Here is a 27,828-nt window from a genome sequence, read left to right as displayed (position 1 = left end):
TTGCGGTTGAAATGCCCAGTGGATGGGAAGCAAAAGGTATTTTCTGCTCAAAATCAGAAAACATGATTGTCTGTGTGACAAATGAAGAAAAGGATCAGAAAGTCCTTCTTTACAAGAACAGAGTCATTAGCAAGGAAATCCAATTTGATGAAAATGGTGAAAAACTGTATACAAATGGAGAGTATATGCTCTATCCCCAGGAGAACATAAATGGAGATGTCTGCGTTGTTGACCACAACAGCAATTCAGTTGTTGTAAGCAGTGAAAACAAACTGAGGTTCAGGTATGGTGGAAAAGGAGCCAGACAACAAAAGGACCTCAATACCAATGCTATAGTGACAGATCAAATGGGCCACATTATAGTGGCTGATGAAGCTAATGACTGTCTTCACATCATTGATCAGAATGGACAATTCCTGAAGTGTTTGGAGATTCCTGGGCTGACCAATCCCACTGGATTAAGTTTAGACACTAGAGGGAGATTGTGGGTGGGATCCAAGACCAATGGGAACATCAAGGTTACCCAGTACATGAAGTATACCAAGTAACAAAGCATGCACAGTAGTCTCCTAACCAACTTTTCATTTGTGTTTTTAAACAACTGATTCAGGAGAGTTTGAATACCTATCTGTGATTGGATGTTCCAGGAACCAGAGTAGAAACAGTTAATGAAGCTTACAGCAGTTGGATTGCCTAAACTGTGAAATGTGTAAAACAAATCGATCAGCAAACCAAATCTAAGACATTTTAAATTATTCAAATGCAGCATTGAACTTACATTGTGTACTCACATTGAGAGTTTCTGCCTGTTTATTGTGTACTCACATTGAGAGTTTCTGCCTGTTTATTGTGTACTCACATTGAGAGTTTCTGCCTGTTTATTGTGTACTCACATTGAGAATTTCTGTCTGTTTATTGTGTACTCACATTGAGAGTTTCTGCCTGTTTATTGTGTACTCACATTGAGAGTTTCTGCCTGTTTATTGTGTACTCACATTGAGAGTTTCTGTCTGTTTATTGTGTACTCACATTGAGAGTTTCTGCCTGTTTATTGTGTACTCACATTGAGAGTTTCTGCCTGTTTATTGTATACTCACATTGAGAGTTTCTGCCTGTTTATTGTATACTCACATTGAGAGTTTCTGCCTGTTTATTGTATACTCACATTGAGAGTTTCTGCCTGTTTATTGTGTACTCACATTGAGAGTTTCTGCCTGTTTATTGTATACTCACATTGAGAGTTTCTGCCTGTTTATTGAATACTCACATTGAGAGTTTCTGCCTGTTTATTGTATACTCACATTGAGAGTTTCTGCCTGTTTATTGTGTACTCACATTGAGAGTTTCTGTCTGTTTATTGTATACTCACATTGAGAGTTTCTGCCTGTTTGTTGTATACTCACATTGAGAGTTTCTGCCTGTTTATTGTATACTCACATTGAGAGTTTCTGCATGTTTATTGTGGATTCCTCATTAAAAGCTAGGAATCCATACTCACTTAAAATCATGAAAATCTATCCTTGTGGATTCTAAAATCTAACATTTATTTGTATTGCACATGATATCATTTATGGAAATGTAATATGCAAATGGTAGAATAAAATTGCAACCATAGAATTTTTAGTAAAATGCTTCTCGTGTAGCGGTTCATATTGAATCAATATTTCATTACAATAATGACCTAATTCTTTAAATCATGTCTGCATAAGAAAGATCACCACCATGTTATTATGCTTAGACCAGTTTCTAAATTCTTTTTTAGATTAGGGTCAGTCGGGAGAATTTTTTTTTTTTAATATCTATCGTTTTATTTTCAATGAATCGTTAACATAATTTTGTGAGTACAAATAAACAAATTATGCATTTAATATTAGATAAAAAATTCTGTGCTATGAATTTTTAAAAATGCAATTTCAAATTCAGTGTATAACTATTATCTATGTTGCACTTTGGTAAAACATAATCTGAGAAAATGTGTAAATTAAGTGATACATGTACATCTCTTTGATGTAAGGTATCCAGTATTTATATTATGTTGTTCAATAATTTTGCATTATATGCTCAGCAAAGATTTTACATTTACAAATTGTAAATATAATGAAATTTTTTTTATAATAAGCACAAATACAATTTTATGTAGTAATTCCATTTTTTTTATATTTAAGAATGTTTATATCCCCATGAAATAATTTTTAACCCCATTTTTCCCACTAAGACATCGCCTTGGAATTCTCTATCACCTTTTTCGAAATAGTGTATATTGTTTTTCATTTTTATTTATTTGATACTCAAATTCTTTCCACCACTACACATGGTACACTAATTTTCGAGAAATATGCATACCTTGCTGAGTTTCATTTGGGAATTGGTCATATTTTTTACAGGTGTTCATTAAAATATCAAAAGCATCTGGCAATTTCTCATGCTGTTCTATTCCCTGTTCGGATTTTTGACGACAGAGATGCACGTACATGTATTCAAATACATTTATTATGACATGTACTGCTGTGATATAAAGTCACTAGTTAGAATAATCTAACTGTGTCTCGGTACAGGCCCTCACCACATTCAAACCGGGTCCATAGGACATTATCACTTTAACGATAGCACATCCAATCTAGTAAAGTCACTAAAAACTGTACCTTCCTCTCATCTTTAAACACCCAAATAGCACTGCATTTTGTGTTATGTTAGCAGCAAGAATACCGCCAATTGTATGAGAAATATTTATTTCTATCAAATCCTTTTTTTCCTTGATGAAATGCCATCTGTCATATGTTTCGTCAACAAGAATGATATCTAGGTCAGAGAACAGAAAACACGCGCCCCAGGGTGATAGTATCTAGCAACGGGTAACAGTACTTGACAATGGGTGATATTGTAAAAAATTATCACATGCGTCAAATTTATGTGCGTACGGTTCGCCGTAGATTGCTAGACGACGTCGTTTGAGCGTTTGTAATAAACGCGAGTACCCGCATCGAAATACGAAATATCGCATGACAGTGATTGATCAAATGTCAACAGACGTAAGTTTTCTGCTTTCCAGTTTACATAACATTCAGTATAATAAAACAAATATTGCATGTAGTCGAGGGTAACATTGAAATTTTCACCCCTCGAGAAACCATTGTCAACCTCGGCTACGCCTCGGTTGACAATGGTTTTCTCGGGGTGAAAATTTTCAATGTTACCCTCGACTACGTGCAATATTTATATAATACCATGAACTAAACACAACATGAGTTAGTGTGTTACTTCAAAATAGGGACATTAATTCATTGATTGAAGGTTAAAACAATTGTATGTTAAACAGTTTTTTGATGTTTTTTTTTTTTTTGTACCCATAATTTGGCCAAGTCAAATTACTCAAATAAATTCCTTTATCACACAACATGGGATGATCCACTCAAAATCGCCAAACAAAATATACTATAATCAATGTTTGCTGTCAACAAACAAAATATACTATAATCAATGTTTGCTGTCAACAAACAAAGAAACAGGACGCTTACCGAGGAACCTTTGGCACCAGACTGCACCATCAGCTGGAGATTGTTTGCTGGAAACAGCTTCTCTAAACCCTTAGGCATACAGGCTCTGTCAATCAAATAACAGTTATTATTCCACTATACTGTCCTGTAGTAACACAGTGATTATTCCATTATACTGTCCTGTAGTAACACAGTGATTATTCCATTATACTGTCCTGTAGTAACAGTGATTATTCCATTATACTGTCCTGTAGTAACACAATAACACAGGCCAGCATAAACTACAGGAATGATCAACAGTTTACTACTTCTGATTGAAGTATAAAGTAAATTCCACCTTGAATGCTAATATGAAAGGAGGGAGCCTGAAATCTACTTGGTTTTTTTTTTATTTTTTAAAGAGTAAAAGTTTTTACCCAACAATAGCATTCTGTGTGTTGTCTGTTTTGCTTTTCATACACAGATCCAGTTCTCTGAGTCGCCTGTCATTCCTGTCAAACTGAGCATCCATCATGGCTTCTACTATCTCCTCCTTGTCTTGGTCCTCCTCCAGCCCCAGAGCCTGTTTTGCCACCTCTGGACCACACTTCTTTGATTTGTGAATTGCCTTCTTTCTTTTCTGGTCTGCCTGTATAACAATTTATCAATATGGATTTTATTCCCTGGTCTTTTTCAACCTTTATATTGCAAAAACAGAGTACATAATAAAGCAAGTCTCTGTAAAATTACATAAGATATTCTTGTCATTGTTTCCACTATATTTAACAGAAATTATTTTTAATATCTCAAAATGAAATGCATTTCCTTATTCTTATGAAAAATAGTTATAGTTAAAGTGGAAAGTGTAATAACAAGGCCAGTCCCACCTATACACTAACTTAGTACATCGTAAGTTAAGATTGATGAACACAATGTTAGGCAAACTTTGTGAAGCAGCTTTAGTCAAAACTGGTGTAATGATGGCTTACTTTCTGGGTGACAAGGATGTCTTCCACCCCCAATGAGAAGCTTCTGTGTTGCTGTAAGAAGTTCATGAAGAGTCTCCCCAGGCAGGAGAGGAGAGTTCCTGCCACTTCTCCTCCATATAACTATAATACAATTTGAACTGCATATATATTTCTTTCAAACAGGATGAATAATACTATGGAATCTTCATTGTTCGTGGGGGATTGATGTTCGTGGATTTCGTGGGCCACTCTTACCCACTAATTTACATGTCCTCGAACATTTTTCTAAACCAAGTAGAGTTATCTCTCCTAGTGACATCGTATCGCTTACCCACAAAATTACTCCTCCATGAACCAGCAAAATTTTGCTTATCCACGAACATTGGCCTCCACAAATTAAAATGGTTCCAAAGTATATACATCATAATCACCAAATTTTGTATGTTGATAGAGCAATTAATTCTGATGCTCTGATAATTAACTGAATACAAGTACTGACCTCATAGCAGCAGTGGACCAGTCCATACGGTGTGTTACCATAGTGACCTTTGTCAAGGACACCACAGAGCAGCTCTGAGCCTCTAATGACAACATGACTCTCCCCCATGTCATCAAGACTTGGACATTTCTGATGGTGGTGAATCCAACTCTACAAAATATGCGAGTGTAAGAAAATCCAAAATTCACTTCATAAAATTCTATTCACCAATCGAAAGAAGTAGTCAATTTACCTTTTCTGGTATTTTTGATTTTCCAGTGAGGTTGAGCATTTCTCTACGTGTGGGTATAATGTTCTGAAGCAAGGTAGATATGACCTTCAAAAGACAGTGAAGAAAAACCATACAAGTGTTTATGCATTAAATTTTCGTTACGAAAAGAGTTGCATTCTTTTACACTGTAATTTTTACTTCCAAGTAGTTTTGCCCAAATTTTGTCCCTATTTAAATTTGTCTCCAAACCCTTTCTTACTACAATAGAGTAAAGAGTAAATTCAACTTCAATCTGTTTTAAATTCAACCATTTCGGAACACTGACTTGGGCAAAAATTTCCGTCTATACAGTATACATTAAAAGCTTTGCAGCTTCATGATAATATTAAAGTTAAATATCAAATAGCTAACACAGACTTCAAGCTGCTACAAAACAGTGATCACAATTTAAAGGGAGCTAACTTATCATATATCACAGGCAACACCCAACAACAATGCTGGCAGAGGATTTATGTGTCATTCAGTCAAACCCACAAAATAGTTAGATTTATTTCAGTATTGATGCTATGAAAGAAACATGTAGATACATCCTCCAATTTAAAAGAAAACTTTTGTTAAAAAATATGATAATTCATATTAAATTCTATTTATGTTCCTTAGTGTAATATGACCTGCCAAGTAGCCTTTGCTTGTTACTTGATAAAGGCAGTGAAAACAGGACAGTGATGTGAATTGAAAAATTGTCATTTATTTTGAAAATGACTTAGTTATAAAACAGAATAAGCTAGTGGGGGTCAGAATGAGTCGAAAACAAAAATACAAGAACATATGTATCACATAGGTATGATTATGCAATCTGACCCTCTACAACACATAATGAAATATCGAAATAGAGCTGCCTGCAATCAAGTAAGGTGGGTTTTACAAATCAAGCCACAATCCAGTTGCAAATTGGATCCGCCCACCCAAATGTGACGCATAAATCGTATTGCGGAATTTTATTGCGAACTGCGCGCCGTAATTGATTGAGAGTTATTTATAGAGTTCTGTCCTTGCGAATCATTTTCTTTGAGATTAAAAAATATGCAAAATAATGTATTTAAGTTTCAGATACAATTTAATATTAGTATTTTGTGTTTTTAACAATAGTCCAGGTAATTAAGAAATTTATAAATTATGTTTGATTACTTGGAATATTAAAACCGGTTTGTCGGCTTATTTATAACTCACTCACTATATGTGCACGCTCTTCATTCTGACGCCGCCCTTCACACAGTTCACAGGGTGTTCGAATAGAGTTCGGGGTAACACATTTTTAATATTGGTAAGCAAATTATCAAATGTTTTGATATTTTATTTTGGATAAATATTATCAGTATCAATACATGTAATTCTACTATAGTAACATTTAGCATTTTATTAATTTCATAAATATGCTAACGTTCATTTATAGTTATAACAATTCTAATGCGTTATAGCAATGAGTTTATACAATTTTCTTTATTATTCACAATAGAATACCTCTTTGTTCCGGTGAGACGGGTTTAATTGGGTGTGGCACTGCCATACAATTGGGGTATGTTATTGATGTATTTGTGTTTATTTTTTCCATAATATTCATGACAATGTCTTTGTTGACTGAGTATTTGATATGTTGTATATTTTTGGAAAGAAACAATATTTATTGTGTTTTATTTCTTTTCCTTGTAATAGCTCATTGCCAATTTGTATATATAATAAAAATAGTGACATTGAACCAAAATCTTTGTCATACAAAGGCAACTGGCAAGGCTGATGAACAAAAATTAACAACAAAGCAAAAATGAACTCTACAAATACTATCAATATAAGAAGAGACCGAGAACTAATGAAACCTCTGGAAATATGACATTACACCCTACAAAAAGAATGTATACATGCAGAAGATTGGACTGCAGACACATCTGAACTGATCCTGATATGAACTTCATCTAATTCTTGTCATTTTTATATGAAAACTTAGGTAAAGTTAACCATACTCAATTAATATCTTATAAACATGGAAGATAAGAATTTAGAACCATGGACATTTTTTTTGTCTTAATCAAAAGTTCTTTTGTGAAATGTGTTTCAAACCACTGTAACAATGCATTTTGAAAAATTATGCACTTTGAAAAAAAAAATTCAAAGTGCATTAAATTTGAGACCAAGTCTATGTACTTTGAAAGAAAAAAAAAAAAAAAGTGTGTTGATATCGACCGTTCGATTTTCTTGAAGCTTTCAAAAATGATAGATAATTATTTGAACCTTAATATTTGATGATGATGTCACTTCCAGATCTGAGATTTAGACGTTTTGGGGATTTGGGTAATTATAAGGGCCTGGCTCTGCAGGAGCCTTACAACGATTAGACTGTCCATCCCTCTGACCGTCCATCCAATTTCATTTGTCTTGAACAATATTCCTTTCCCTTGACCAAGTCTAGTCAAAGCTTTACTCATAGATAGCCCATGGGTAGAGGGTGTGCAGTGACCTTGAACCAATTTCCTAAATCAAAGGTCACTGTAGATAAACCTATTTGTGTAAGATCGTTGTCTGGAGCATATTTTCTCTACCCTTGGCCCAGTCAGGCTCAAACTTTACCCATAGAGTGTCCACGGTAGTGGCCATGAACCAATTTTCTCGATCAAGGGTCAAAGGCAAACTAACTTCTCTGTGTAAAATCCTTGTCTGGAGCATATTTCTCTCCCCTTGGCTTTACCAGGCTCAAACTTCACCCATAAACCTTTGCTGAGTACAGAATGGTCCTCTCCGAAAACAATATTTCAGAACAACCTGGCATGCATTTTGCTAAAAGCGTGATCCTTTGAGATGGTCATCATTTCGAACTTGACCTCTGACGAAACTCTCTAAATGCTACTGTAGCGAGGATGCGAGCGGATCCAAAATCAAATTTTAATGTAATTGGGGGTGGGGGCTCATCAACATGTAATCAATTTGAATGATTTACCGGTAAAAAATCATAAAGATTGGCATGTATCTTTGGCTTTCCCTTCCCTGTTTTCGACAATGGTGGATCTAATTTTGAGAAAGAAATAAAGCACTTAATTATTCCCTCTACTAATTAAAACGAAAGTTCCAGAATTTTTGTTTTATATCTATTTTTTCCCCAAAGTGCATTAAGTGTCACCATGAAAAAAAAACCTGATGTACACTCACAAAGTGACTTTGTCCCAAATTTAACGCACTTTGAAATTTTTTTTATCATAGTGCTTTGATTTGGTCCCAAATTTAATGCACTTAAAAAAATTTTTTCGAAATGTGTAATTTTTTAAAAGTGCATTGCCACAAACCACTTACCTGTTTACCAGACCAAAGAAGGCATGGCTTGATTGCTGCTGGAGGCAACAGCTTGATTGGGCCTCGTTTGTCCACCAATGCCATGTACACCAGTTGACAATAGTCATTTCTAAAACATTTGACACAATATCATTTCATTCTAAATAATGCTGTTATATTTAAATCAGAAAATTTTCATGAGACTTTATTATCACGAAATCAGTGCTGTTAATTCATGCATAAGAAGAAATTTTGTGAATGATTGAAACTATATCAATAAACACAAGAAAAATATTGCAAGAACTAAATCTTCCCCAAGTTTGCATCATCACAGAATTATGCAAAAATAAAAATTTGCACATATAACCTGATTTACAGTATTAAACATGGACATCCATCCCCCCCCCACCATATTAAACGTTGGGGTGTTTAGAGTATGAAGTGTGATGAAATTAATACAAGGAATCTTTAAAAAAAAATTCTCTTAATCTCACCTGTTAAAAAACCTGCCCCTGATGGTGAGAGACACACCTGAGACCATGTGATCCTGGATCAACCCTGCCAGGGGAGTGCCATCCTTTGGTACCAGGTACTGGTAGTCTGTACAGGCTGATAATAATTCAACCATTAAAACACAAACAACAAGACATTTCTATTCAAATAAAACCAAAAATAAATAAATATATTTTCCCTTTGATTAAAAGATTTATGGAAAATCTGCAAATAAAATCGACAATATTTACCAATGGTGTAGGCTTCTGCTCTTCCAAGTTGAGTTTGTGGAAAGTGAGCATTCATTTCATCCCCATCAAAGTCTGCATTGTATGCCTTGCAGTTTGCATAGTGTAAACGTAGAGTCTTCTCTCCAGGGAGAACTCTCGCCTGACAAAGAATCGAGTCCAATCAAAAATTTCTCTCCCTTACACTTATATCATGTATGTAGTCATGAGGACCAGGTTAAGTACTTGTAGTGATGTTTGATAAGTATTGTTATCTGGGTAAGTACTTGTAGTGATGTTTGATAAGTATTGTTATCTGGGTAAGTACTTGTAGTGATGTCTGATAAGTATTGTTAACTGGGTAAGTACTTGTAGTGATGTCTGATAAGTATTGTTATCTGGGTAAGTAGTTGTAGTGATGTTTGATAAGTATTGTTATCTGGATAAGTACTTGTAGTGATGTCTGATAAGTATTGTTATCTGGGTAAGTACTTGTAGTGATGTTTGATAAGTATTGTTAACTGGGTAAGTACTTGTAGTGATGTTTGATAAGTATTGTTATCTGGGTAAGTACTTGTAGTGATGTCTGATAAGTATTGTTATCTGGGTAAGTACTTGTAGTGATGTTTGATAAGTATTGTTATCTGGGTAAGTACTTGTAGTGATGTTTGATAAGTATTGTTATCTGGGTAAGGACTTGTAGTGATGCTTGATAAGTATTGTTATCTGGGTAAGTACTTGTAGTGATGCATGATAAGTATTGTTATCTGGATAAGTACTTGTAGTGATGCTTGATAAGTATTGTTATCAGTGTAAGTAGTTGTAGTGATGTTTGATAAGTATTGTTATCAGTGTAAGTACTTGTAGTGATGTTTGATAAGTATTGTTATCTGGGTAAGTACTTGTAGTGATGTTTGATAAGTATTGTTATCTGGGTAAGTACTTGTAGTGATATTTGATAAGTATTGTTATCTGGGTAAGTAGTTGTAGTGATGTCTGATAAGTATTGTTATCAGTGTAAGTACTTGTAGTGATGTTTGATAAGTATTGTTATCAGTGTAAGTACTTGTAGTGATGTTTGATAAGTATTGTTATCTGGGTAAGTACTTGTAGTGATGTTTGATAAGTATTGTTATCTGGGTAAGTACTTGTAGTGATGTTTGATAAGTATTGTTATCTGGATAAGTACTTGTAGTGATGCTTGATAAGTATTGTTATCAGTGTAAGTAGTTGTAGTGATGTTTGATAAGTATTGTTATCAGTGTAAGTACTTGTAGTGATGTTTGATAAGTATTGTTATCTGGGTAAGTAGTTGTAGTGATGTTTGATAAGTATTGTTATCTGGGTAAGTACTTGTAGTGATGTTTGATAAGTATTGTTATCTGGGTAAGTACTTGTAGTGATGTTTGATAAGTATTGTTATCTGAGTAAGTACTTGTAGTGATGTTTGATAAGTATTGTTATCTGGATAAGTACTTGTAGTGATGTTTGATAAGTATTGTTATCTGGGTAAGTACTTGTAGTGATGTTTGATAAGTATTGTTATCTGAGTAAGTACTTGTAGTGATGTTTGATAAGTATTGTTATCTGGGTAAGTACTTGTAGTGATGTCTGATAAGTATTATCTGGGTAAGTACTTATAGTGATGTTTGATAAGTATTGTTATCTGGTTAAGTACTTATAGTGATGTTTGATAAGTATTGTTATCTGGGTAAGTACTTGTAGTGATGCATGATAAGTATTGTTATCTGGGTAAGTACTTGTGAGGTTTGAACCTGATCGGTATGTAGTAATGTCAATTTCTAGAATAACAAAACACCAGAATCGGCTTCATTGCTAGTTATTGAGCTACAGTGAGTTAAACTTAACCTTTTTGCACTTAAAATCTACTGTTAATTTATTTGCATAAATGCATTTTGTTTATTGGTGCCCAGACATTATAAGCTACACTAATCAATCAATGCAGATCTTCTAACAATGTAGATATAGAAAAACTTGACATTCTGGAGTTCAATTATTACTTATATGAATTAGGATTCAAAAAATATCACTAAAGAATAAACAGTATTGTAAATGATGTATGTATATTCAAAATAAAGTGATAAATCTGTCTCAAGTTATGAAAGAAATTGAAAACAAATAAAGAGTACAATAAAAATAAAGGGCATTTGTTTCTTTTTGTTGCTCCATAGTAAGTCGGTCAGGTCTATAAAATTTTGAAACTATCAAAGTAAGTTTTGCACACTGACACATTGCAATGCCTTGCCTCAAAATTTAAGATTAGGGGTTGTAGATCAAATTTTTTAATTATTGGCCAAGAAACTAAATGTTTATACAAAATGGCAGCTTGATATAGACATATATATAGATCACAGAGTCCTATTTGAGAAAATATACCAACCAAATTCATGAATTTACAACTTCTATGTCTATAATATTTGTAATAACAAGAAATGTTTCAGAATTATGTATGCCCCCCCCCCCCCCTACACATGCATCATTTAATTGATAGTAGTGCCAAAACAATTCAAGGTATTGCGAGGACAATATCTTCTTATGTTCAGAGTGGATTGACACTTGATCTTTAACCATGTGACCTAAAAATTAATATGCCAGTGTACCAAGCCTCGTGTCAATCAAGCAAATGATTCTCAAAATATAGAGGAGACAATATATTACAATGTTCAGATTGACCTTTGACCATGTGAACCCATAGGGGTCATCTGCTCCTTAAGATGTACCATTGTACCAAGTTTGATGTCTGTCAAACAAAGGGTTCTTGGTTTACAAACCGACCAACAGGTGCAAAACAATATGCTCCCTCTTTTTCAGGGGGGGGGGGGGGGGGGGGGGGGCAGATAAATAAAAACAAAATTGAAATACGAGTCTAAGAGTATAAATACAGACAATATTTCAAATGCAGTAGAAATGGTAAAATCATGCAGATTAATAGCTTTTTGGGGTTACAAAATCCTTCTGCTACAACATGTAGTCCTCTCCAAACTCTTTCTAAATCTAAATTGACATAAAAAATTTCAAAAGGATAAGTTAAGCAATAAATATGTAATATAATAAACAATGAGTATTAAATAACTGCCTACAAAGAGCATCATGTGTGTTCGTGCTCCAAAGCTGATAGTATTAAACTTCCTAAATAAGAAGCGACTAGACATTTTAGTTTTTAACAATTAACAGATGCAGAGAGATCAACCTGAATTTCCTGCAATAACTTTCTGACACTTGATTTGTTGATAGATTACTGTGAAGTTATTATGTCATAGACAATAACGTACCATTAGCAATATCATTATACCACAAAAGATGCATAACATTTGTTTACGCTTGAAACGAATCAAGATGGCAAGGTTGACTCATATGCAACGATCGAAGGGAATAGATAGAATACCTTTAACAGCATAGTTTATGCATTGGCTAACATACATGGAAATGGAAGAGACTTCAAATACACACAAAAAAATGTTGATAGAAGTTTGAGATCAATGGGTTCATCAGCAGTATTGAATATACCAATAAAAGTCTCTGGAAATTTGTTTTTCATAACAACTGTTGGCTGGGGTTGCCTTAAACAGAGTCAACGACTTTCATTTTCATTGAAGACTGAGTCAACCACAGTATCATTCTGACTGAAGACCGTGTCAACAAGTGTATCATTTTGTGTGAAGACCGTGTCAATGACTGTATCATTCAGACTGAAGACCAAGTCAACGACTGTATCATTCAGACTGAAGACCAAGTCAACGACTGTATCATTCTGACTGAAGACCGAGTCAACGACTGTATCATTCTGACTGAAGACCGAGTCAACGACTGTATCATTCTGACTGAAGACCGAGTCAACGACTGTATCATTCTGACTGAAGACCGAGTCAACGACTGTATCATTCTGACTGAAGACCGAGTCAACGACTGTATCATTCTGACTGAAGACCAAGTCAACGACTGTATCATTCTGACTGAAGACCGAGTCAACGACTGTATCATTCTGACTGAAGACCATGTCAACGACTGTATCATTCTGACTGAAGACCAAGTCAACGAATATCATTCTGACTGAAGACCGAGTCAACGACTGTATCATTCTGACTGAAGATGCAAGTCCAGGGTCAATATTCTCTTTTACTACTCGACTGACAGATCTTTATAGATGGAGCACCGAAGTCAATAATAATTCCACACCTCTGTTAAACGTGTAAAACATATTCCACAGTTTCCTATCATTCTATCTATACAAGGATACTAAACTGCATCTCAATACATTTCAATAAGCATTCTCAATTTCTGTATTTCTGCATGGAATTTCTTTACTGCTTTAGATCAAATTAAATCATGGACAATCAATATTTTTAGTTTTGAGTAATATCAAAACGACATCACAAAACTATCGGGGGTATATTAAATCAAAACCTAAATCAAGGTGCAGAATATTCAACAGCAAAGTGGTTGAATTGGCCTTTAAGTTTTAGTCACCTGTCCACTCAAATTCCCACACTGGCAAGTGGGAGAGTAGTTATTTGCAACCGCAAGTGTTAAACACACTAAACGCTATAATCTATGACATTTGAAATCATAAATTACTGCATTTGTTGGTCAATGCCAGAAAGTGACAACTTGCTAATGAAACCTAATAATCATATTTTGACTTTCCTGGTTTTTGTATTGAAGTAGATCAGTAATTCCCAGTAACTAGTCTCACATGTACATTACAGAATTCAGTACCAATTTTTTTTTCTTAGTTATAGGTCTGAGTACTTTTAAATAATCCTAACTAGCCCTACCTTATGTTTTGAATACTAACTAGCTTTACCTTATGGACCTGAATACTAATTAGACTTACCTTATGGGCTTGAATACTAGGTCTGTGAAGTGTTGGCTGTCTGTTAATGAGCAATACATCTCCATTCTTTAAATGACGGTACACCTAGAAAATTACACATATAATATTGCTTTACACATACAATTGCTGTCATTAATAGGCAGTTCAGTTTAGTTTGTAAACATACGACACATCATTCAACAATGAAGTGAGCCTGTATCTTACCACTTTGCAGCCTTGTTGGTGTTGAGGATCTGCTGATGGTGTCAACAGCTGCTTAGCGAGAGCCTCTCTTTGAACTTTATCTTTCGTATTTAAAATAATTTTACTTCCATTAGGCATTTCTACAAAAGACGCCCTGTTAAATGAGACAGAAATATCATCATTAGGTGGATCACTCATTATCATACACAATACTGGTTTACAACTTATATTTATAAACATGTATGCTTTATCTCCAGGAGGGGTCCAGGGGAGAAAACACTTATTTTCAAAACCCTCATAACTGGGTAAATCATCTTTCCAGTCTCATGGCGGCCATATTGAAATTATGAAACTCTCTTAAAAGTAACGACATTTCCGTTGGACCATTCTGGTGGCCATACTGAAATGAAAATTTGATTCAGTAAATCAGAAACTTTGTTGGCCATATTAAAATTTGTACTGCTCTAAAAAGTAACAACTGTTACAGCAGACCAATAGAGTAACATGTATACAGAATATGGTGACTGGGGATGCAGCTGTTGTAGCAAAGAATTGCTATTGTCTCAGCCAATCAAAGGCTATGGTGTTCATATTGAAAGAACAAGTGCAAAGCCCTCAAAAAGCTAAAATTATTAAGTCAAGGGATTTGATGAAATGCTATGTAAACAATAAATCAAATTAATGAATATTTCATATCTCTAAGTTATAGTATTCTAATTGTGATGTCATAATTATGAATAAGATGAGTATAATGTGATTGTTTACAAATGCTTATGACAGATGCCAAGTGAGGGCAATGGCTTACAGATTGCAAGGTGAGCTTATAAATATCACAAGACAATCAGTTTCCATAAAATTCATACCCTGGGTGGCACTCTGGTCCATTAATGACAGCATGTCTCAATTCATGAACATTCCATGGAGTTACAGGCTGTGGAAATGTAAGTTTCTTGGCAAAAACTTCAGGGATTCCTATTTCACATGTACCGATACAAGGATCAGGTGAAATCACAGAACGTGCAGCAAAGTTCACTCTCTTTCCCATCATGTTCTTTCTGAACAACCCTTCCTTTTTCTCTAAAATCTGTTAAAGGAAGACCAAACATTTGATGAACAACCTACTCCTTTTCCTCTAAAATCGATTAAATGAAGACCAACATTTGATGAACAACCCTAAACCCTTCCTTTTTCAATAAAATCTGTTAAATGAAGACCAAACATTTGATGAAAAAGACTTCCTTTTTCTCTAAACTCTGTTAAATGAAGACCAAACATTTGATGTAAACTAGAGATTGTTTTCATGAAAAACAAATGTCTCCCAGCTCCCCAAATTGAAAGTGCTCCAAATGAAACCTCCTCCCCTTAATGTACTGCATGGTATGGAGGAGAAAACATGGGCAGGAACATAGACATTATAAACTCCCATAAGCCACATAGGAGAAGTGTTCACAAACTATTTTACACCCTCCACCCCTCAGATCCACTATAACTTTAAGGAAAACAATTGGATCCTCCTGTCACTACAACATGCACATTTGCAAATGGCATTGAAGTATTGTATAAAATTTCAAGTTTATCGGATAAGCCATATAGGAGGAGAAGCGTTCACAAGCTATTCTAACATCCTCCATCCCTCTTAGATCCACTATAACTTTTAGGAAAATAATTGAATCCTCCCATCCCACAAATATGCACATTTACAAATGACAATGACGAATTGTACAAAATTTCAAACCTATCTGATAATCTATATAGGAGGAGAAGTGTTCACAAACTATTTTACATCCTCCACCCCTCTTAGATCCACTATTACTTTTAGGAAAATAATTGGATCCTCCTGTCCCTACAATATGCACATCTACAAATGGCAATGAAGCATTGTACAAAGTTTCAAGTCTATCCGATAACCCATATATGAGGAGAAGCATTTACAAGATTTTGTGACTGACAGATGGACAGGCAGACGGATGGATGGAAAGTACAAAAATAATATGTCTCCCCTTGAAAGAGGGGAGACATAATAATATGCCTCAATTGACACTTGACTAGCCCGAGTGGGATTGCCACCAATGCTTAGACAGCATATAAATACATGTACATCAACATACGATCTAAGTATTTCTCATTATCAGATGCATCAAATGTCTGGACTTTGCTGGTTATCCTTTTATTTGCATTAATTTTGTATAGAGGCACTACAAATGGCCAACAATTCAATGATGAACATGGCAGATTATAAACAGCTATACCTGGTTTCATTCAACCTTACAGACCTGTTTCACTCCTATAATTTTGTCTGTTGCCAATTTGTCAGCATCTCCGTCTACAATACTGTTGACTACTGTTTGTAGTTTGACCCATGCGTTCTGAAGTTTCTCGTTTAGATTACCTCCCGGTACCTCTGTTATAGATGTCTGTAATGTCAAATTCACAACAAACAGGTCTTTAGCAGCGTGATAAAATATGTCTTTTCATTCATGCATTCAGATTTAACAACAACCAGAATAGAGAGTATCTTTTTCCAACGGACTACAATTTTAAATATGCCCAAATATGTAAACAGTTCAGATTGCAGAACATTTGGATTAGACACGTTTTTATGCCTGGTATTAGTTTTATACGATGCACTAGTATCACCCAACATCATCTAACCACTGAATAGAGGCATATTGTATATCGCTTGATTCAACAAACATTCTTGATTGTGTTCTTGGGTTTCATCAGATTTTATCCTGCTATTTACACCACATATTAACTCTTAAACAATGTCAGGTAAAAGGTTGTAGCTTCGGACAATGGTGTTGTTATTTCAGACACATGGTGTTATAACTTTGGACAGTAAGAAAATTCAGTTGTTGCCTTTTATTTTGGAGTTCAACCACATTTCATATGCTTACCTTTTTGCACATTAGATGTTCATTTATTTGTTAACAGTGATTTTTATTTTGTTTATAATTTTTTTATTACATCAGTAACTTTTACCAGAAAACTTAGGTCTTAACAGGACTTGATTTTGCCAATCAAACAAATTGGATGCTGGGCTCTTTTGCAGCAATGGTAGTGAAGGTCATATATTTCAATCAGCTAATCTGAGTTGGGTTACACATATAATATATATATGCACATATAATTAGGTGTTTTTCATTTTGTAAATATATCAATTTTGGAAAGAAGTAAAAAGTATCAGATCGAATTGTGTTAAATTTTAAATGTTATCATTGGCACTATCAGTAATTGACAGTTGATATAAATACATGAATTTCTTTAATCTTACCGGTTCAATTTCTGTCATTTTCTTCCCATCATCTTCAACTGCTTTCAATGACAAAATTTTACGTATCAAGGCTGATCCTTTCAGAACATTGCACAAGTTTAGAGTCTGGGGATTCTCAAATTTCCTGTCTCTCAGTGATGAAATCTGAAATCATAAATGAGTGCACCCAAGATACAATATCAATTCTTGCACTTACATGTACGTCTTGAATTAAAGACTGTACACTTTTAAATAACTTCTGAATTATTGACTCCACTGTGTAAATATATATGTTTTGTTCTTAAAATAAAAAGAAGAATCTGTTGAATGTAATTTAAATGCAGATATGACTGCCAGCAGCCTAGCAAAAGAGAGATAACTCCTAAATTAATGATGATCTCACAAAACAATGTATTTTTCAATATGAAATCCCCCCCCCCCCCCCCACCCCCCCCAATACACCAGGGGTCGAAATTAACCTTTTCTATCACAGGCTAATTTTAGCCTGTGGGTAAAATATCCACAGGCTAAAAATGAAAACCTACAAGCTAAAATAAAAATAATGAAGCAGTGCTGTTTTTTCATGTCTTTTTTAAATCAACAATTTTCCCCATCATTACTGAGCCTAGTGGGTCAACAGGAATCGTTTGGACAGGACAGTAAGTTACACAAGTCATATGGTGCAAATGTTTAGGTCTCTCGATTATCGCACCTCTAATCCACAACCTGTTTACCGCAGGTTTAGATCCAGTCTTTCAATTTCATGTCACATCAGGGTTGTCTCTAATGATTTTTCAAAGTGAATCCCGGAATCATGGTTTTATAAGCAGCACGATCACGAACCCCATGAACTTTTTTGCTAATCGTCTACGCGGTGAGCAGTGCACTCGTGTCATCACTACAACCCGACCTCAATATGACAATTAATTCATTTAGATAGGACATTCTCGGGATTCTGATAAAAATGACTACTGGAAGACTTGGTAAAACATTAGAATCCGATTTTTTTTTTTAGATAAATGAATAACAACAACTTCATACTTGGAATTCAATTTAATCACCCCTATGGGTGAACAGGTCTATATTTTTCATCATAATGCAATGTCCGACCTCTAAAGCATTTGTTGGACTCCGAGTTTCTTTAATAAAATCATAAAAGACAAATCCGGATTTAAACGGTTGTTGAAATTGGTCGTTCATGTAAGCGTTTGTATGATTCAGAGTGCAAGTTTAAGAAAAGCGAATAGCGCATCACTGTATAAAACGGATACGATACGATCATAGTTTGTAAATCACCACTCGCTAAGATTTTCGAGTGTCCATTATTTTTACTCGCTATTTTTCAAATGTACTCGCATTTTGCGAGTATTTCTCGCTAATTTCGAGCCCTGATACACATACAATTCTGTAATGGATTTATGAAATCAAAATAAGATTCTTACTGGTCTAAACCTGGAGGGTGGCACGGGAATAATTTCAATGAAGAAAGCATCCGTAGGATAGTCTGTCTCCGAGTCTGATAGGAAGTTAAATAAACACTTGAGAACTTGTTGATCCTTTTGCCACACCTGTCTGAGATGATCCCTGACATCTGCTGAGGTCACATATACCTGTTTACCTGACACCATATCAGCATCATCACTGTCCTCCCCATTCTCTTCATCATTTTCTGTTTGTTTCACCTTTATCTGTCTGATGGACTTTCTGAAAGATATTGAATGGTCATGGCTTCTGTTATTCTACAGTGCACTTGAGAAATAATGGTATGAATGGTACAAGAAGTAAATGTTGTGCATCAAACATTTTTATCTATAAACATGTTTACAGTGAATAAATTCTCAATTATAACATAAAGTTTTAAGTGTTTGAATTCTCACTTTGTTTTGGAGGTGGTGGTGACTGTGGACAACATAATCTTCGCATTTTGAGTCTTCCTCAAAGGCATTCTCTTGGTTTTGCAATGAACACACTTTCCCTTCACCTTAAAATGTTCACTTAGGAAGTCCCTTCTCGTAGTATTCTTACAAGCTTGTATATTCTTCACATTAATATCCTGCTCTGTTGTATCTGTTAATAAATTTCCATATGATTTATTGCAGACAATCAAAGAAAATAAAACAAGAGCTCCACAAGGTGGGGTATCTCCCCCAGGCAAAGAAATTAAGGGGAAATACTCGCTAAATGCGAGTTAAAAATTGAATTTGCGAGTAAAAAATCACAAGTGATCGCAACTTCTTGCGAGTGAAAAAACCCGATCTTTTCCCCGGATTTCCTCGGTTTATTGACTGTACTTTGAAGTTTACAATAATTTTGTCTTGTGCATAGAAATGCTTTACAGAATGAATATACAAGTATTGAAAAAGTAAACGTGGATCGAATAAATAACTAAGGCCAAGGTCATCTCAGTCAGTGATGTCGAAGATGGCCTACTTCGGACATCTCAGAGATGTCTGATTTAAATAGCAAGCATACTGATCTCGTCCGTGTCTACATGAAACAACACATGACAGTGTTAGTGTCACCGTTTACGCGGTGTCCTTCTGTACTCTATAGTCAAACACTTCGAGTTCGCGGGGTTTTCTTTTCAACTAGAATTTTTTTAGATGAAATTTCCAAAAGTTTTGAACATATAGTTTGAATTGGCGCAAACAGTTTTCAAGATTTCAATCCACATGATGCTGTAAATAGGTGGTAGATCTCTGGACAGCGAGTACGCCGCACAAGTATACCCTATGACCCGCACTATGTATGTTGTCTGATAATTCATTGAATTTTAAATGAAAAAATTCGCAATCTTATTTTTATTATTGCACTTTAAAGGAGATTTTAAAAGATTTTCCCAAAATTTTGATAAAGAGACATGTTGTTTTCTTAAATTCATGTAAAACAGTAATCGATTGAAAAATGCTAGTAAAAGCTCAATTTTGCTAGTTGGAAAATAATCCACTAGCTAAAATTTGCTAGTGGTGAAAAAAGTTAATTTCGATCCCTGTCCCCTTTCAATGAGTGTCTGCAAACTTTTTCTATGACGTCCTATAGTGACCTTGACCCCAAAATCTACAGAGTTCTTCCTCACTTGATAACAAAACTACATGTGAAGTATGAATTCAATGGAGCAAAAAATGTGACCTGTAGGGTGTCTGCAATGAAGCTTTTTCTATGAAGTCCTGTAGTGACCTTGAATCTTTATACCCCCAAATCATTAGGGTTCTTCTTATAGCTGCATGTGAAGTATCAAATAAATCAAGCAAAAAATGTGGCCGGTAGAGTGTCTACAAATTCATTGTTACACAAATACTTGGTACTCACCCACATGTGTAGTGACCTTGACCTGTATACCCAAAAATCATTCCAGTTCTTTTTCTCTTGATAACAAAGCTACATGTGAAGTATGATATCAATGGAACAACAACAGTACCATAAACTATACATAATATGCCTGTGAGAAGGTTATGTAGGGTGTTTTTAATATAAGATTTTTGTTTTGTGACATTGATTAGCAGACATACCAGGAGTTGTAGAACTTCACTTAGGTACGTAGTATCAGCCATCAAGCTGGGACATATTTTTTGTAACATTAAATAAAGAGAAGGTCAGCAATATATTACCTCGCCTTTTAAATTTTCATATCTATTCAGGGTAGCTCATTCGATATATGGGTTAACCTCTAAATCTGTGGATCATAGGCTTGAATCTTGCAGAATTTGAATTTTTTAATGTAATAATGAATTGTACTTTTGCAAGAGTTTATGCAAAATCTATTACATCACCTCAATATTATATGAATGCAATTCTTTTTTTTTTATTATGAATTTCTTGCGAGGTATACTACATCGTCATAACGGCTGACTTCCTTTAAAACATGAATGAAAATATGAATATCAGCGATATTTGTCTATTCCTGCCGAGATGAGTAGTTCAGTAGGTTAGCATGTTGAATGCAGAACTGTAGATACTAGATAATGTGTTCAAGCTTGGCAGGGGTTTATATTTTTTTAAATACTTTCTTCTAAAACTGCATTTTTGAAAGTTTTCAATTTCAAAATATTGTTGCACATATCCTCCACTTTTCATCCACATCAAATTTGTCTGGTGTAGCATTCATCCTTAAACCTCCCTCAACAAGACATCCATATGTTGATAATCAAAATCCTTGTAATAGGCGCATCTTCAAGTTGTTTACAAAGGCCCTAGCTTTAAAGCTGAGAGAGAACCATGCACTGACTTTATAACATTTCCTCAAATAAGTTCAACAGCGTGTAATTCTCAAAAATTAAACGTCATAAACAAAGTTTACTCAATAATGTGGCAAATGAATTAGTAGCCAATCAAAATGATTCACCATGAAAAAGAGAATTTGTTCTAAATGTAAATGGGTACACTACAGATACATTGTTTTAATGGATCTGCAGTTATCTGTAACTTTGCTACATCTGAATTCGTTATAACTGATTTCATGGGAGAGGGCTGCTGTCCAATCCCTTTCACTACATGTATTTGTAAATAGAATTATTATAAATCAAAACTGACTTCTTGAATAAAGAAATATAAAGAATGTTGCCCCTGATTCAGAAAAACTACCTTACTGTGGAATCAGCATTGTTCGTGGGGGGTTGATGATCGTGGATTTCGTGGGTGTCTCTTTAATACCCATGAATTTATATGTCCTCAAACATTTTTCAAACTACGTAGAGTTTTTCCTTCTTGTGGCATCGTATCGCTTACCTACGAAATTACGTCCCCAAGAACCAGCAAAATTTTGCTTACCCACGAACATTGGCCCCCACGAATTAAAATGATTCCTCGGTATATCCATAAATTCACTGTATCCATGTTTGTACAAAAAGAGTTTGATTGTAAATAACTTAGGCAACATATTCTGTACCTGCTGTCTTATAGTTCTGCTTTACCCCCAATTCTTAGTTCAATCTGTACAATCCAGGTCAAAATAACATGACAACAAGATGTAACATTACTGACTGTGCTGTATAATTAAATAAACAAGATGTGTTTGTGAAACACAAATGCCCCCGATAATGGCCAATTCCAAAGATGGCCAAGGTCACAAGGACAAATATCTTGGTACCAGTAGAAAGATCTTGTCACAAGTAATGCTCATGTGCAATATGAAAGCTCTTATATAAATTTACCATTTAGGAGTTATGACCAATGTCAATTTTTTTAAAAGTAGGTCAAACTCCAAGGTCACAGGGTAAAAAATGTTGGTACCCAGGGAAAGGTCTTGCCTCAAGGAATACTCATGTGAAATATCAAAGCTCTAGCCTTACTGTGCAAAAAGTTATTAGCAAGGTTTAAGTTTTCAAAAAGTAAATCAAACTCCAAGGTCACAGGGTCAAAAATGTTGGTACCCACGAAGAGGTCTTGTCACAACGAATACTCATGTCAAATATCAAAGCTCTAGCACTTATTGTTCAAAAGTTATTAGCAAGGTTAAAGTTTCAGACAGGATGACAGACAAGACAAAATCAATATGCCCCCCGATCTTTGATCTCAGGGGCATAAAAATTCAATAAACTTACTGTTAATTTTGTTAAGCACCATATCATTCAACTGCTCCACCACTAATTCTTCTGTATACTCTGATGCGAGATGTGCAATATTTTCATCAACATCTGCTACTGATGACAGCAGCCCATGGTCTAAAAGTCTAAACTTCTGAACCAATACTGATGACTTCAAAGAATGGACAGCTAGTCGATGACAAGCAAAGCAAGTGCCTTTTAAAATCTAAAAAAATTAAAATATTAGTAATATTTTCACTTAAACTAAGTTCAAGTTACTACATACTTGTTCCACTAACAGATTATATATACTCTTTTAAGAAGTGATCAATATGATAGTATGCTCTCATGGATGAAAGGTCAAACCCACTATGTGATATCAGCCATTTCTCCAGGTAGAATGGCAGAGGAGGAAATGGGTTCAAATTTCCATTTCCATTGTTTTTGCTTTTAATATCTCTACAAATGCCTCATGAAAAGCATTGCAGTTGCAAACAATGGGTGTGTGAATACAGTTAAATACAGTATATCTATTACAGTGGCTGGGTGTATGAATACAGTTAAATACAGTATATCTATTACAGTGGCTGGGGATTTTGTTGGAAATGAAAGTATCTAATGAGAAGGTGTGCTGTCACCTAAAAGTCGGTCACTGTTGCCTCATTTTGGAATTTCATGGCTGTACTTATTCAAATTGTGTTTGGATCATATCTAGCACACTGTAAGACCTAGCTCCATCAAACCTGGTCTGCTGATGGATCAAAGCACTAAACATTATAGTATGTTACAGTAATTCTATTCCAATGTAGTTTGCAAATGACAGCATTACAGCTAGTGACTTCAAGTATGCAAACATAGATATATATGCATCAAGTACATGTCATTCTTATCTTGTACCTTAACTTCATTTCAAAAGGAAAAAACGTGTAAAACATTTCAATTAAATTAAAACAAGAGGTACTGTGAGGAATGCTCACTAAGAATACCCTCCGCTTACCCCAATCTCCCAAAGGGTGTTGTTAATAGGTATGAATTACCTCTTTCCTGAGTGTAAAAATATGGTATGCCTTTGTAAAAGAAAATGGAAGATATAGTCCGAACACAAATCCATGGCAAAAACCTATAATTTTGACCTTGAGATCAAAGGTCAAGGTCATAAAGAGGTCATGAATGTACATGACACATAGTCTCATGGTGATACACCCATGTCTTATGGTATGACTATGTCAAAACCCTATAATCAATTTTGACCTTGAGGTCAAAGTTCAGGGTCATATAGAGGTCATGAAGGTACCCGACACATTGTCTCATGGTGATACACTCATGTGTCAAATATGGTATGCCTATGTCTAAGAACAAAGAAGTTATGGCCTGGACACGAATCCATTGTAAAAAAACCTTTAATTTTGACCTTGAGGTCAAGGATCAAGGTCATATAGAGGTCATGAAGGTACTCGACACATCGTCTCATGGTGATCCACCTGTGTGCCAAATATGGTATGCCAAAGTCAAAGAACAAAGAAGTTATGGCCCGGACACGAATCTGCACAGACAGACAGACTGACGGACAGACATACAGTGATTCCTATATACCCCCCAGAACTTCGTTCGGGGGGTATAGAAAACAAAAACGAATAATTTGCTTTTATACATGACAGATGTATTTCATTTACCAAGTAATACCCCACCCCATCCCCAGCTCAACTTGTACTCTTTGCTCATTCCCAATGTCTGATGTAGTGCCAAGATGGAATTGGAAGCATTCAATTTGAGTTACAGGAAAAAAATCTTCACAGCATCATGCATGACTATCTTGAAATAATTGTGAATGCTTGATTTCAGTTGCAGTTCCCTCTGTCAGAACACAGACCACATCTTTCAGTAACATTCTTCATTTTGCTATGTAACAAAGCATATTCTAAAGATTCTCAAGAACCACTGGGCTAGAAAAGATGAAACATTCCTGAGCGGGATGTTAAACAATAAACCTCATGCTGAATCAGCTGGCAAGGCTTGATTGTCCTAAGCCTAACAGTGTGAAATACATGACCCCAAAAAGAAAAAGCTAACAAACGAACAAACAAAAAAATCACACCATAACACGGCCCACCAAAAGGGTTACATGCAATAATCATCTATCATGTACGAAATGTCAATTTTTTTAAATGTAAAATTCTGCCCATAATGATATGTTTAAACAGGTCTGCGAGTGGACAGGTCATTATTTGTTTTCTGAAAATGACTTTTAAAAATTAATAATATTTTCTTTCCTAAATACTAGTGAATAAATCAAACCCTTGTCATAATATAAGTTCCTGTACAAATACTTTGTGTAATAACTAGGTCCTTGCTTAAAAAATGTAAGACGAGAGAGGACAATTTTTAAAAGTTTCCTTTATCTATATTCAACAATTCCCCTAAAAATTAATGAAATGTTTGGAAGAACATTTTTTTTTTTTTTTTTAAATTCTGGTAATATTTATATCAAGAAAATATTGCAAATTTCCCTTAAATGAATACCAACTTATGTCGTGGATGCAAAATAAACAATCACTCAGTTATGTTATGACATTTACCTGATATAATGTTATGACATTTACCTGATATAAAACATTAAAGAAAACTGGGTTGTACATGGGTAATGGTAGAGTAATGTGACCCATGTGTCCAGGGCACGCCTGTCCCAAGCCACAGGTCTGGCATCTCTCATCTCGATCCGTGGGACCTGATTGAAATCAGTATATATCATTTTCAGTTTTAAATGATTGTTTATCATCAACTCATGCAAAATAACATATATTATTCAATATGAATGGCTATTATAGTGAATGTGAAGGAGATCAAAAGAAGCACTTTCAGTACCTATAGTTCTACTTTCGACTTACCTAGTTTTGGGTCATATAAGCCTCCCGCTGTTGGATGTAATAGGCTGTCAAATGTCAGAGGATTTGTGATTTCTTTCACACTGAGCTCCAAAATATCCCCAGCATTATAGGAATTAAAACTAATGCCTCTCAGTACATGCCTAGCTACATGGGTCTCCATTTTCTCCGTAAATCTAAACAAATATAATCAGACATATCAAACTGCTTCTTTTGGTCATGTTCAACTTAAATTCTAATGAAATGCATGCATACAAGTTTGCAATTTTTTCCTATTTGCTGAACATAGACAAATAATAGCATGATAAAATGGTGTTTCATCATAATCTGTCCATTTTGTCACCTTAACTAATAGACAGGTGCTATATGAGTATGTACCAATGAAACAAGAGGATGGGATTCATGTTTTAATGTCTTTTGTAAAGTACATTACTCACAGAGAATTATCAAATACATTTTTATGTAAGTAAGTAAATCTTTTATTATAGTGACATATGTAATACAACTTTTGTATTTCAGTTAATATAATTTTACATGCAGCCCAACGGACCTATATGTCACTTTAAACAATTTAAAACATTAAACAATGTCCAAGCATGTACAGTCATTTGGATGTATATTACTATCATAGATAATTGAATTATGTGGCTTTCCTTAAGTATTTTTGTATGATACATGCCACAAACAGCCAACAATATCCCCTTCTCAGGCTCATGTTGCCTATTGTAAACTTCTGGTTGAAAATACCAGTGCTAAGATTCTGTTGTATTATCATCCACTGGAATTTTAATGTACAGGTGTGACAGTGTGAATGGGGTTGAAAAAGTGTGCATTTTTGTGTACATATCACATGTGTGATCCAGTGTCTTGAAACACTACTACATTTGAACATCGTTTAGAAAACAAGTATCATAAAGTTTAATATGGACTGCATTGCGAATTGCACAAGACACATACCAGGTATAAAAAAATTGATATCATAGCATTGATTTTATATATATATATAATGGTATATCGGGAACAAAGAATGTTACACCGCGCTGCCATCTATCATAGGAGTACGAAAGTTATCAATAAGTCAACAACATCCACTCGACTGACCAAGCCATGAATAATGCAGTAGCATAACGCATAGCTCATGGCTTGGTCAATCGAGTGAATCCTATTGATGTTAGTGATAAAATTTCGAACTCTTGTGAATCTATATAGATAGACGGCCGACTTTTATTTGCTACCCCTGAACCAATAAATAAAATTGAAATGAAATAAAGGAATTTTCATTGGAAAAACAGAAAAATTGTTCAACGAAAGATTGACATACATTAAGTATCTGCAAAATTCATTTTTTGATGAAATGTAGACGGAATCTGACACACGTGCCAAAATAAATCAATGTTATTCATCTTTTTTCATTATTTGACGGGTTCATTCATTTCCTAAAGCGCAGTAAAGATTTTAATTAAGATTTAAACAAGTCGTTCTTGTAGTAGTCGCATGGTGGTGCGCGACGTTTCAGACTTGACAAGTTTGGCACCGACACTTCGGGAGTTCGGTGACGACGGTTCGAGTGCTTTATCAAGAGTGTTGAAATTTGTATTAAAATCTGAGATCCATATTTCTGATGAGTATGTTAAAATTGGAACAACGATTGCCCTTAATTCTACAAACATTCAAGAGAGATTACAACATCTCTCAAGTTGTAAAAATCTAGACTCTCACGAACTGATTGACAATGCCTCCACAGAATTATCAAATATAATTATTAAAGCAGCAGACAAATCTCTACGAAAATCTAACATTAAACACAATAAGACAAATAAAAAAATGCACAAATGGTTCGATATAGACTTAAAATCCATGCGGAGAAATCTGCTTAATTATGGTAAAATATACTCCAAATTTCCGAAAGATCCAATAGTGAAAAACCACTACTGCAAATTATATA

The 27,828-nt window shown here is 34.7% G+C and overlaps 2 protein-coding genes across 2 annotated transcripts in view; one reads left to right on the top strand and one right to left on the bottom strand.

The window, feature by feature from the left end:
• The window catches only part of LOC125669846 (E3 ubiquitin-protein ligase TRIM71-like), a 5,319-nt gene extending 2,909 nt beyond the window's left edge, over positions 1-2,410 (top strand). The window contains exon 2 of the mRNA XM_056161611.1: positions 1-2,410. This exon is cut by the window's left edge and continues 1,146 nt beyond it. Within this exon, the coding sequence (XP_056017586.1) occupies positions 1-548 (548 nt within the window). The 3' untranslated portion in view covers positions 549-2,410.
• LOC125669856 (DNA-directed RNA polymerase I subunit RPA1-like) overlaps positions 1-27,320 on the bottom strand; it is a 45,188-nt gene extending 17,868 nt beyond the window's left edge. The window contains exons 1-19 of the mRNA XM_056161599.1: positions 27,205-27,320; positions 25,887-26,059; positions 25,602-25,726; positions 23,020-23,227; positions 19,357-19,546; positions 18,922-19,183; positions 17,501-17,644; positions 16,500-16,640; positions 15,090-15,310; positions 14,248-14,380; positions 14,044-14,127; positions 9,213-9,351; positions 8,964-9,078; positions 8,491-8,599; positions 5,173-5,256; positions 4,941-5,090; positions 4,463-4,582; positions 3,911-4,122; positions 3,516-3,600 (exon numbers count right to left, since the gene is read on the bottom strand). Coding sequence (XP_056017574.1) covers positions 3,516-3,600; positions 3,911-4,122; positions 4,463-4,582; positions 4,941-5,090; positions 5,173-5,256; positions 8,491-8,599; positions 8,964-9,078; positions 9,213-9,351; positions 14,044-14,127; positions 14,248-14,380; positions 15,090-15,310; positions 16,500-16,640; positions 17,501-17,644; positions 18,922-19,183; positions 19,357-19,546; positions 23,020-23,227; positions 25,602-25,726; positions 25,887-26,046 — 2,682 coding nt within the window. The 5' untranslated portion in view covers positions 26,047-26,059; positions 27,205-27,320. The remainder of the gene's footprint in view (positions 1-3,515; positions 3,601-3,910; positions 4,123-4,462; positions 4,583-4,940; positions 5,091-5,172; positions 5,257-8,490; positions 8,600-8,963; positions 9,079-9,212; positions 9,352-14,043; positions 14,128-14,247; positions 14,381-15,089; positions 15,311-16,499; positions 16,641-17,500; positions 17,645-18,921; positions 19,184-19,356; positions 19,547-23,019; positions 23,228-25,601; positions 25,727-25,886; positions 26,060-27,204) is intronic.
• Positions 27,321-27,828: the final 508 nt, after the last annotated feature.

Source organism: Ostrea edulis, chromosome 4 (assembly GCF_947568905.1).
Source record: "Ostrea edulis chromosome 4, xbOstEdul1.1, whole genome shotgun sequence".
Classification (NCBI taxonomy): Eukaryota; Metazoa; Mollusca; class Bivalvia; order Ostreida; family Ostreidae; genus Ostrea; species Ostrea edulis.
Note: the sequence above shows the minus strand (reverse complement) of the source record. Positions and strands in the feature narration are given on the sequence as shown.